The sequence below is a fragment of the Chlorocebus sabaeus genome, chromosome 2, assembly GCF_047675955.1.
Source record: "Chlorocebus sabaeus isolate Y175 chromosome 2, mChlSab1.0.hap1, whole genome shotgun sequence".
Classification (NCBI taxonomy): Eukaryota; Metazoa; Chordata; class Mammalia; order Primates; family Cercopithecidae; genus Chlorocebus; species Chlorocebus sabaeus.
Window position 1 is genome coordinate 87,646,097 of NC_132905.1, and position 12,402 is coordinate 87,658,498.

At 36.6% G+C, this 12,402-nt stretch overlaps 1 protein-coding gene across 10 annotated transcripts in view; it reads left to right on the forward strand.

The window, feature by feature from the left end:
• The window catches only part of NRIP1 (nuclear receptor interacting protein 1), a 105,547-nt gene extending 93,940 nt beyond the window's left edge, over positions 1 to 11,607 (forward strand). For all 10 annotated transcript variants that reach the window (XM_073010336.1, XM_037982803.2, XM_073010337.1 and 7 more), the window contains one exon: positions 4,326 to 11,607. In XM_073010336.1, coding sequence (XP_072866437.1) covers positions 4,657 to 8,124 — 3,468 coding nt within the window. In that variant the 5' untranslated portion in view covers positions 4,326 to 4,656 and the 3' untranslated portion in view covers positions 8,125 to 11,607. The remainder of the gene's footprint in view (positions 1 to 4,325) is intronic.
• The last annotated feature ends 795 nt before the right edge of the window (positions 11,608 to 12,402 follow it).

Sequence of the window (12,402 nt, forward strand, 5' to 3'; positions counted from 1 at the left end):
AGCCAGGCAAGAGAACTATGTGTTGGAATTTCATGAATAATGTGATTGTCTTCCACTAAAAGAAAATGAGTTGGCCGGGCGCGGTGGCTCAAGCCTGTAATCCCAGCACTTTGGGAGGCCGAGGCGGGCGGATCACGAGGTCAGGAGATCGAGACCATCCTGGCTAACCGGGTGAAACCCCGTCTCTACTAAAAAATACAAAAAACTAGCCGGGCGAGGTGGCGGGCGCCTGTAGTCCCAGCTACTCGGGAGGCTGAGGCAGGAGAATGGCGTAAACCCGGGAGGCGGAGCTTGCAGTGAGCTGAGATCCGGCCACTGCACTCTAGCCTGGGCGACAGAGCAAGACTCCGTCTCAAAAAAAAAAAAAAAAAAAAAAGAAAATGAGTTAAGCTAATATTGAATAACTTAAAATAACATTTTAACCTTAAAACGTCTATTTATTAGGTAGTGGTCATATTTTACCTTATACCCTAAATCCATAGGTCCCAACAAGCTGTACTATTTCCAAGTATCGTGCCTCATTTTCTTTTTTTCCTATATTTCTCAATTACATTCTATACTATAGAAGGAAAAGGCAAGACTTGGGAAAGGTGAGAAGGACTGTTAGTGATTTCTCCCTCTCTAGTTGTTTAAGAGATAGAAAAGGAAGATATCTAAAGAAATTTGGCTCACTCTGGCCCCTGAAGAGCTTTCAATAGAAGGAGTGAAGTGCATTCAGGCCTTAAGGGGTATAAGAATTCCTGCTTTCCTAGGATAGGCACTTTATTTTCTGCTAGAACAAGTGGTAGATGTTGCTGCTGTGTCACCTGAGGCAGCCTCTCCAAGTGACCACAGTCTTTGATTTGCAGGTTTATCTCATTTAAAAAACAGGTCTCCATGAGAAAATCCTTTTTCTCCACTGCTTCATGTAATTGGTACGTTTTATAGGATTTTTTTTTCCAAAGAAATTGATGAAAAATAACCACCTTGACGTAGAATATTTTGGAAGCAATTATTCATCTTCCCTTTAAATCTATTCTAAATGTGTTACTGGTCCACTTCTCTAGAAGAAGGTGTGACAGCTTAGTGCATACACATAGTGACTTTTATCCATACTATGGTAACCACGTGTTCTAAACTAAAAATGTTCGTTTTATAATTTTCATTTAAAACTCTTAAAACAATCTTTAGCAGATTTTTCAAATCACGTTCAATTTTTTAATTTTGTTGTGCTTGGTGATACAACAGTCATGTGAAAATGTGAAAAGAAATAGCATGGGGAGAAGAGATTTTTATTATTAGGGATATTCTAGAAACCTAAAGGTGGACATTCACCTTGCCTGGTTCTCTAGATGCTATCTATCACATCCCTTTTTAAAAATGAATATAATTCACCAATCCTAAGATAGATCAGATCTCGAAGCAGCTTGGGAGTTCAGTAAGAATGTGTTGTATTGATATAAATTAAATAAACAATTGAATATTTAGGATGACCTTTGCCTCGTCATTCCTTTAAGTGATGAGCTACAGTATGTGGTTTCAAATTTGTGACTTGAATTATCTCATCTATATATTTTTTGAGAGTGAGAGAATGTGTGTGTTTGAATGTCAAAATCTTTCTTTCCTACTGGGAATTTGGTCATTGAATAATTTCATGTATCCCAAGATTCAGTTATCTATTGACTGTGTTGCACTGTACTAATTATGATTAGCACAGTCCTCAGACACAAGGAGCTTAATAAAATTACTTGTGTATGTCATTTTTGTTCTTGAAGTTAAAAATTGTTTTCATATTTAAGAAATGATTATTTTCAACCTGAGAAAGCTAATTGCCAAAAAAGGATTATTAAGAGATGATTATTCCTAATATCTGTCATCTACTTTCTCTGTGAAGATAGGAAATAAATGGTAGAGAGGTAAATAAATGGTAAAATACAGTGTTAGAGCTCCTTTGCAAAGAAACTGTGGTAATTCCTTTTTAAATCAACTTCCAAATCTGCTTTGTAAATTCAGAAACGTGTAAATTCAGTCTTTTTAAAGCAATGAATAATACTTTGCAAATTATATTATACACAGTAAAAAGTAGAATAGCAATAACAGGAGTAATATGAACTCAAAGATGCTCCTTACTTCATTCTTATTCTTAAATAAAGTATATTTTATGGCTATTTACAAACCAGTTTTCAAATGACTGATATGATTTTGACTTTCTTGACTCTACCCAAGAACAGAAAGGTTGATAGTGGTATGGAGAGAAATACAGTAGATTTGCATATCCCATTAAATGGTGGTTAAATGTCTTAACTAGCTGAGAATTAATTGTATATTAGCAGTTGTTATTTTTGGTGTTTGTTTGTTTGTTTGTTTTGAGATGGAGTATCATTCTGTCACCCAGACTGGAGTGCAGTGGCGCAATCTCGGCTCACTGCAACCTCTGCCTACCAGGTTCAAGCAATTTTCCTGCCCCAGCCTCCTGAGTAGCTGGGACTACAGGCGCGTGCCACCATACCCAGCTAATTTTTGTATTTTTCCAGAGATAGGGTTTCACCATATTGGTCAGGCTGGTCTCAAACTCCTGACCTCAGGCAATCCACCCGCCTCGGCCTCCTGAATTGCTGGGATTACAGGTGTGAGCCACTGTACCCGGCCATATTAAGTTTTTTAAGAGAATTAGAAAACTTTCCTCAACTCCAAGATGTTATTGTTGTAAAATGTGTCCTTACGTTTTATACCACTAAGAAAGAAAAATAAGCCTCCAGTTAAGCAACATGCCATCAATTGTAAGATATATACCAATGGGGGAAAAAAAAAAAGTATTGTTTAGCTGGGATACCTCCCTACTCCCTGAAAAGCAAGTCAGGGTTTTATTAGGAAAGGAAAATGGGAGAATGGCTATTTGGTGGCAGTCGTCATCACCATTTCATCTCTATATCATTATTAACCTCTTAAAATATCCATCTTAAGTACATTATGGCAAAGCTTTTTAAAATGGTGGTACTGGACTCTCAAGAAGGTCTCTTCTCATCCTACTCCTTACACAGTTGAAATTAATTGTTGCTGCCTCTTTTCTCTATCTTTTTCTGTGGCTATCATTTCTTACCCTTTTAATCAATACATTCAACAATTTGATACAATCAGGTAATTCTTTCCTAAAGTTTGATTTAGAGTTAAGCATTGTACTCAAAAGGCTACAGGGTCATCTTTCAATTAAAATGTATCTTTTCAATTCCATAGGGACCACGGTATTTGTTGATAGCTTCAGGTCTAATAACTTGAACAAAATGTTCTGGCATCTTGAAAAACAAAATTCTTGGAATTTATTCCAGCTTCTCTTCCAAAGGTGTACTGGCCCCATTCCTTAGGTCAATATTGACACTTATCTATCAAGTTTGCAGAAATGCAATGAGTTCTTGCTGCTTCTGTTGTGTATGTGTTAGTGATAGGAAATCGTTTGGTATCTTCTTAGATAATAAATACCATTGGAATGTTTTTCAAACTGTGACTAAAATGTCTTTGGCATTTTCCATTGTACTTCTTATATATGTTTATGCCTTCCCTGTCTTCTGTATCTGTAAGGAATGGACCTGACATTAAGACTTCTCCATAGAGCACATGAGGAAGGATTTACTAACAAACTACATTAAACCCTTGATAGCCCCAAACAAGCATCTAAAGAATCACTCTCCTCCATATGACTGTATTTTAATGTTTATGAATATGACTAAGATGGTCACACTTTGAACAGACTCACAAAATAATCTTAAACTTGTTAGTGGTTTCATTTTTTTGAAAACAGAAATTCTAAAAATTACTTATGGAATGTCTGGTGTTTGGGGGATGATGTCAGAAATGAATCTGTTCTGTTGGCCTCAGCCCCACATCAGACTCATCAGAGTCTGCATCTCTTTTCCTTTTTCTGCACATCTACTTTTGTTTCTTCCTAAGTGCCCAGCAATGTAAGGAAGCAGGTTCTAGTTCCCCTATAGAGCTATAAAGCTATACAGGAGACTTAACATTCACATTACTTTACAGAAAGGTGCTTATGAAAATTCAGAGACTTGGCGGGCTTTGGAAGATGGTTATATAACATTAAAGTATGTTCTCTTCTCTAATGATTTGATCATTTTAACAGTATGGATTAACCCACAGGATTTCCAGTAGACATTTTCAATGGAATAGGAATGGCAATAAAACAAATTACTAACGTGACTATAATCCATATATATGTCTATTATTTTTATGTAATATACATATACACTTAGAAATGCTATATTATTTTGCTTGTAGGTATCATAACATGATTCTAGTTCTGCCTCCTTAACTATTCTTATTTTTATTTTTTTTAGAACACTGGTATTTGCATTTAATGGGGAACAAACGATGAAGAAGGAAAAGGAATATATCCACTAAGGATTCTATCTGCTTACTGCTACAGACCTGTGTTTTAAGGAATTCTCCTCCTCCTTGCATAGAAGTTGATCAGCTCTGTGGTCAGACTGCATTTATCTTGTCATTGCCAGAAGAAATCCTGGACAGAATGTAACAGTACGTCTCTCTCTGATTGCTATGGAAGGTGATAAACTGATACTCACTTATTAAAGTTACGTCTCACTCACCACAGAAAACCATTCTTTAAAGTGAATAGAAACCAAGCCCTTTTGAACACTTCTATTGAACATGACTCATGGAGAAGAGCTTGGCTCTGATGTGCACCAGGATTCTATTGTTTTAACTTACCTAGAAGGATTACTAATGCATCAGGCAGCAGGGGGATCAGGTACTGCCGTCGACAAAAAGTCTGCTGGGGATAATGAAGAGGATCAGAACTTTCACATTTCTGGCAGTGCCTTTCCCACCTGTCAAAGTAATGGTCCAGTTCTCAATACACATACATACCAGGGATCTGGCATGCTGCACCTCAAAAAAGCCAGACTGTTGCAGTCTTCTGAGGACTGGAATGCAGCAAAGCGGAAGAGGCTGTCTGATTCTATCGTAAATTTAAACGTAAAGAAGGAAGCTTTGCTAGCTGGCATGGTTGACAGTGTGCCTAAAGGCAAACAGGATAGCACATTACTGGCCTCTTTGCTTCAGTCGTTCAGCTCCAGGCTGCAGACTGTTGCTCTGTCACAACAAATTAGGCAGAGCCTCAAGGAGCAAGGATATGCCCTCAGTCATGATTCTTTAAAAGTGGAGAAGGATTTAAGGTGCTATGGTGTTGCATCAAGTCACTTAAAAACTTTGTTGAAGAAAAGTAAAGTTAAAGATCAAAAGCCTGATACAAATCTTCCTGATGTGACTAAAAACCTCATCAGAGATAGGTTTGCAGAGTCTCCTCATCACGTTGGACAAAGTGGAGCAAAGGTCATGAGTGAACCGTTGTCATGTGCTGCAAGATTACAGGCTGTTGCAAGCATGGTAGAAAAAAGGGCTAGTCCTGCCACCTCCCCGAAACCTAGTGTTGCTTGTAGCCAGTTAGCATTACTTCTGTCAAGCGAAGCCCATTTGCAGCAGTATTCTCGAGAACATGCTTTAAAAACACAAAATGCAAATCAAGCAGCAAGTGAAAGACTTGCTGCTATGGCCAGATTGCAAGAAAATGGCCAGAAGGATGTTGGTAGTTTCCAGCTCTCAAAAGCCATGTCAAGCCATCTTAATGGTCAGGCTAGAACATCATCAAGCAAACTGATGGCTAGCAAAAGTAGTGCAACAACATTTCAAAATCCAATGGGTATCATTCCTTCTTCCCCAAAAAATGCAGGTTATAAGAACTCACTGGAAAGAAACAATATAAAACAAGCTGCTAACAATAGTTTGCTTTTACATCTTCTTAAAAGCCAGACTATACCTAAGCCAATGAATGGACACAGTCACAGTGAGAGAGGAAGCATTTTTGAGGAAAGTAGTACACCTACAACTATTGATGAATATTCAGATAACAATCCTAGTTTTACAGATGACAGCAGTGGTGATGAAAGTTCTTATTCCAACTGTGTTCCCATAGACTTGTCTTGCAAACACCGAACTGAAAAATCAGAATCTGACCAACCTGTTTCCCTGGATAACTTTACTCAATCCTTGCTAAACACTTGGGATCCAAAAGTCCCAGACGTAGATATCAAAGAAGATCAAGATACCTCAAAGAATTCTAAGCTAAACTCACACCAGAAAGTAACACTTCTTCAATTGCTACTTGGCCATAAGAATGAAGAAAATGTAGAAAAAAACACCAGCCCTCAGGGAGTACACAATGATGTGACCAAGTTCAGTACACAAAATTATGCAAGGACTTCTGTGATAGAAAGCCCCAGTACAAATCGGACTACGCCAGTGAGCACTCCACCATTACTTACGTCAGCCAAAGCAGAGTCTCCCATCAATCTCTCTCAACACTCTCTGGTCATCAAATGGAATTCCCCAGCGTATGCCTGCAGTACTCAGTCTGAAAAGACTGCATCTAACCACTCAATGGACCTTACAAAAAGCAAAGACACGCCAGGAGAGAAACCAGCCCAAAACGAAGGTGCACAAAACTCTGCAACTTTCAGTGCCAGTAAGCTGTTACAAAACTTAGCACAATGTGGACTGCAGTCTTCCATGTCAGTGGAAGAGCAGAGACCCAGCAAACAGCTGTTAACTGTAAACACAGATAAACCGATAGGTGTGATTGATAGATTAAATAGCCCTTTGCTCGCAAATAAAACGAATGCAGCTGAAGAAAGTCAAGCATTTAGTAGTCAACCAACAGGTCCTGAACCAGGGCTTTCTGGTTCTGAAATAGAAAATCTGCTTGAAAGGCGTACCGTCCTCCAGTTGCTCCTGGGAAACCCCAACAAAGGTAAAAGTGAAAAGAAAGAGAAAACTCTCTTAAGAGATGAAAGTACTCAGGAACACTCAGAGAGAGCTTTAAGTGAACAAATATTGATGGTGAAAATAAAATCTGAGCCTTGTGATGACTTACAAATTCCTAATACAAATGTGCACTTGAGCCATGATGCCAAGAGTGCTCCATTCTTGGGTATGGCTCCTGCTGTGCAGAGAAGCGCACCTGCCTTACCAGTGTCCGAAGACTTTAAATCGGAGCCTGTTTCACCTCAGGATTTTTCTTTCTCAAAGAATGGTCTCTTAAGTCGATTGCTAAGACAAAATCCAGATAGTTACCTGGCAGATGATTCAGACAAGAGTCACAGAAGTAATGAAATGGCACTTCTAGAATCAAAGAATCTGTGCATGGTCCCTAAGAAAAGGAAGCTTTATACTGAGCCATTAGAAAATCCATTTAAAAAGATGAAAAACAACGTTGTTGATGCTGCAAACAATCACAGTACCCCAGAAGTACTGTATGGGCCCTTGCTTAACCAGGAAGAGCTGAAATTTAGCAGAAATGATCTTGAGTTTAAATATCCTGCTGGTCATGGCTCAGCCAGCGAAAGTGAACATAGGAGTTGGGCCAGAGAGAGCAAAAGCTTCAATGTTCTGAAACAGCTGCTTCTCTCAGAAAACTGTGTGCGAGATTTGTCCCCGCACAGAAGTAACTCTGTTGCTGACAGTAAAAAGAAAGGACACAAAAATAATGTGACCAACAGCAAACCTGAATTTAGCATTTCTTCTTTAAATGGACTGATGTACAGTCCCACTCAGCCCAGCAGTTGCATGGATAACAGGACATTTTCATACCCAGGAGTAGTAAAAACTCCTGTGAGTCCTACTTTCCCTGAGCACTTGGGCTGTGCAGGGTCTAGACCAGAATCTGGGCTTTTGAATGGGTGTTCCATGCCCAGTGAGAAAGGACCCATTAAGTGGGTTATCACTGATGTGGAGAAGAATGAGTACGAAAAAGACTCCCCAAGACTGACCAAAACCAACCCAATACTATATTATATGCTGCAGAAAGGAGGCAATTCTGTTACCAGTCGAGAAACACAAGACAAAGACATTTGGAGGGAGCCTTCATCTGCTGAAAGTGTCTCACAGGTCACAATCAAAGAAGAGTTACTTCCTACTGCAGAAACGAGAGCTTCTTTCTTTAATTTAAGAAGCCCTTACAATAGCCATATGGGAAATAATGCTTCTCGCCCACACAGTGCAAACGGAGAAGTTTATGGACTTCTGGGAAACGTGCTAACAATAAAAAAAGAATCAGAATAAAATGTACCTGCCATCCAGTTTGGGATCTTTTTAAAACATAATGAGTATGAACTTGAGATCTGTATAAATAAGAGCATGATTTGAGAAAAGCATGGTATAATTGAAACTTTTTTTCATTTTGAAAAGTATTGGTTACTGGTGATGTTTAAATATGCATACTAATTTTTGCTTAACATTAGATGTCATGAGGAAACTACTGAACTAGCAATTGGTTGTTTAACACTTCTGTATGCATCAGATAACAACCGTGAGTAGCCTATGAATGAAATTCTTTTATAAACATAAATAATAGGCATAAATTAAAATGTAAAACTCCATTCATAGTGGAATAATGCATTTTGCTGCCTTTATTAGGGTACTTTATTTTGCTTTTCAGAAGTCAGCCTACATAACACATTTTTTAAAGTCCAAACTGTTAAACAACTCTTTAAAGGATAATTATCCAATTAAAAAAAAACCTAGTGCTGATTCACAGCTTATTATCCAATTCAAAAATAAATTAGAAAAATATATGCTTACATTTTTTCACTTTTGCTAAAAAAGAAAAAAAAAAAGTGTTTATTTTTAACTCTTGGAAGAGGTTTTGTGGTTCCCAATGTGTCTGTCCACCCTGATCCTTTTCAATATAGATTTCTTTAAACCTTGTACTACTTAGTAAAAATTGATTACAATTGAGGGAAGTTTGATAGATCCTTTAAAAAAAAAAGGCAGATTTCCATTTTTTGTATTTTAACTACTTTACTAAATTAATACTCCTCCTTTTACAGAATTAGAAAAGTTAACATTTGCCTTTAGGTGGTTTCCTGAAAAGTTGAATATTTAAGAAATTGTTTTTAACAGAAGCAAAATGGCTTTTCTTTGGACCGTTTTCACCATCTCTTGTAAAAGCTAATTCTCACCATTCCTGTGGTACCTGCGAGTCTTATGACCAGGATTCCTTAAAGCTGAACTCTGACCACTTGCGTTAGAACCATCTCCATCTGGAGCACTTGTTTTAAAATGCAGATTCATAGGCAGCATCTCAGATCTACAGAACAAGAATCTCTGCTAAGTGAACCTGGAATCTTCCATCTGCATCTTAACACGCTCCCTAGGTGTTTCTTGTGTTTGAGAACCATGGCTTATGACTTTCCTCAGAACATGAGACTGTAAAACAAAACAAACAATTTGATGCCTCTATTTTCCCCAATACAGTCACACATCAGCTCAAAATTTGCAATATTGTAATTCATATATTACCGTTATGTCTTTGGAAATCGGGTTCAGAACACTTTTTATGACAAAAAAAATTGGGTGGAGGGGATAACTTTCATATCTGGCTCAACATCTCAGGAAAATCTGTGATTATTTATGTGTTCTAATGAGTAACATCTACTTAGGTAGCCTTAGGGATGGAAAAACAGGGCCACTTACCAAACTCAGGTGATTCCAGGATGGTTTGGAAACTTCTCCCGAATACATCCTTAACCTTTATTAAAACCATTGTCCTAAGAACAATGCCAACAAAGGCTACAACATTTAGTTTAAACCCAAGAAAGGCACTAAATTCAGATTGGCTAAATAAAAAGTACAACGGGCACATATACATGACAGAATTGTACACAATCACTCCATTGGATCTTTTATTTTAAAATAGTGATGAAAAGTAAATGTTGATACAGTCTTAGAAGAACTTAATATATTCTTGAAGCCACATGGGGTTTCAGTTGTGAAACAGGTCTGTTTTTATGTTCAGTTTGTACAATCCACAATTCATTCACCAGACATTTTGTTTTTAATTGTGAACCTGGTTAGCAAATGACCTATCAAAAATTATTCTATAATCACTACTAGTTAGAAGGATATTGATTTAAAGTTGTTCTTCTTGAAGTGGTTTCTAAGGTTTTTATATTAAAAATAGGTGTGATTTCATAATATGATCTAAAACCCTAAATGGTTATTTTTCCTCAGAATGATTTGTAAATAGCTACTGGAAATATTATACAGTAATAGGAGTGGGTATTATGCAACATCATGGAGAAGTGAAGGCATAGGCTTATTCTGACGTAAAATTCCACTGGCCAGTTGAATATATTCTACTCCATGTCCATACTATGACAATCTTATTGTCAACACTATATAAATAAGCTTTTAAACAAGTCGTTTTTCTTGATTGTTGTGAAAGGTTTGGAGCCTTAGAGGTATGTCAGAAAAAATATGTTGGTGTTCTCCCTTGGGTAGGGGGAAATGGCCTTTTTACAAGAGAGTGAAATTTAGGTCAGGGAAAAGACTGTCAAGGGCCAGCATTGCTTTTTTTTTTTTTCTCTTATGGGTTTTGTTTTGCTTTTTGGTTGGTTGGTTGGTTTCGTTGTTGTTAACAAAGGAATGAGAATATGTAATACTTAAACATGACCACAAAGAATGCTGTTCTGATTTACTAGAGAATGTCCCCAATTTGAATTTAGGGTGATTTTAAAGAACAGTGAGAAGGGGTATACATCCACAGATTCACTTTGTTTATGCATATGTAGATACAAGGATGCACATACACACATTTTCAAGGACTATTTTAGATATCTAGACAATTTCTTCTAATAAAGTCATTTGTGAAAGGGTACTACAGCTCTCATTGACATCAGTAAGGTAGTATTCATTACCTGTTTATTCTCTGCTGCATCTTACAGAAGAGTAAACTGGTGAGAGTATATATTTTATATATATATATATAATATGTATATATATATATTGACTTGTTACATGAAGATGTTAAAATCGGTTTTTAAAGGTGATGTAAATAGTGATTTCCTTAATGAAAAATACATATTTTGTATTGTTCTAATGCAACAGAAAAGCCTTTTAATCTCTTTGGTTCCTGTATATTCCATGTATAAGTGTAAATATAATCAGACAGGTTTAAAAGTTGTGCATGTATGTATACAGTTGCAAGTCTGGACAAATGTATAGAATAAACCTTTTATTTAAGTTGTGATTACCTGCTGCATGAAAAGTGCATGGGGGACCCTGTGCATCTGTGCATTTGGCAAAATGTCTTAACAAATCAGATCAGATGTTCATCCCAACATGACAGTATTCCATTTCTGGACATGACGTCTGTGGTTTAAGCTTTGTGAAAGAATGTGCTTTGAATCCAAGGGTCTTAAACAGTTTTTTTAATCGTCAACCACTTTTAAACATAAAGAATTCACACAACTACTTTCATGAATTTTTTAATCCCATTGCAAACATTATTCCAAGAGTATCCCGGTATTAGCAATACTGGAATACAGGCACATTACCATTCATAGTAAGAATTCTGGTGTTTACACAACCAAGTTTGATGCGATCTGCTCAGTAATATAATTTGTCATTTTTATTAGAAATTTAATTTCTTCATATGATGTCATGAAACTGTACATACTGCAGTGTGAATTTTTTTTGTTTTGTTTTTTAATCTTTTAGTGTTTACTTCCTGCAGTGAATTTGAATAAATGAGAAAAAAATGCATTGTCTCTGGTTTGAAATGACTGTTATTTTGTGGACTTTCTCTGGTTTTTAGGTTTTCCATAAACGTAGAACACATTGCTATGAATGTAACAGTGATCTTCAAGGATGTTTTGCCCTTCTCAGAAAAATAAAGGGGACAAAAAAGAAGGTGGCTAGCAAGTTAGTGCACTAGAAACAGGGTAATTAAGGCATAACTCAAAGCGACAATCAGCCTATACACTCTCTCCCATGATTCAGTGTGTAACTAGTTGATCACTGTAAATTTTTTAACTAGAATATAGTTTGCGCAGTATTCAGAATTAATGTTGACTTTGTGTATATACATACACACTTCATTTTAGGATAAGACTTTATCAGAAGGCTTTTATCCAGTTTTCAATGGATGTGGTTTATTTTAAGTAAAAGCAAAAGGAGTTTAATAATTTTCCAGAAATGAATGTATGTATGTACACGTATATACATGTTTAAATATATGCTATATGTGTATAGGTAATACGTAATTGATAAGCAACATACATACATAATAAGTATTAGAGACCAGTGGATTCCAAAGGAAAAAAAAAAAACTTTGGTAAACTTACAACTTAGGAATTTTTATTTTTACAAATAATGATAATTTATGAGAAAGACATTTTCCCAAAGAGGAGTTCTGTTTCCTGGGACCCAGATAGGTCTATTATAATCCATGTGCAGCTTCTCTCTTAATAAGTTTATAAATGTCTAAAAATGTTCAAGTAATAAAAATACTTCCTGCTGTTGTACATCATTAACATGTTGACAAATTGCATCTTGCTG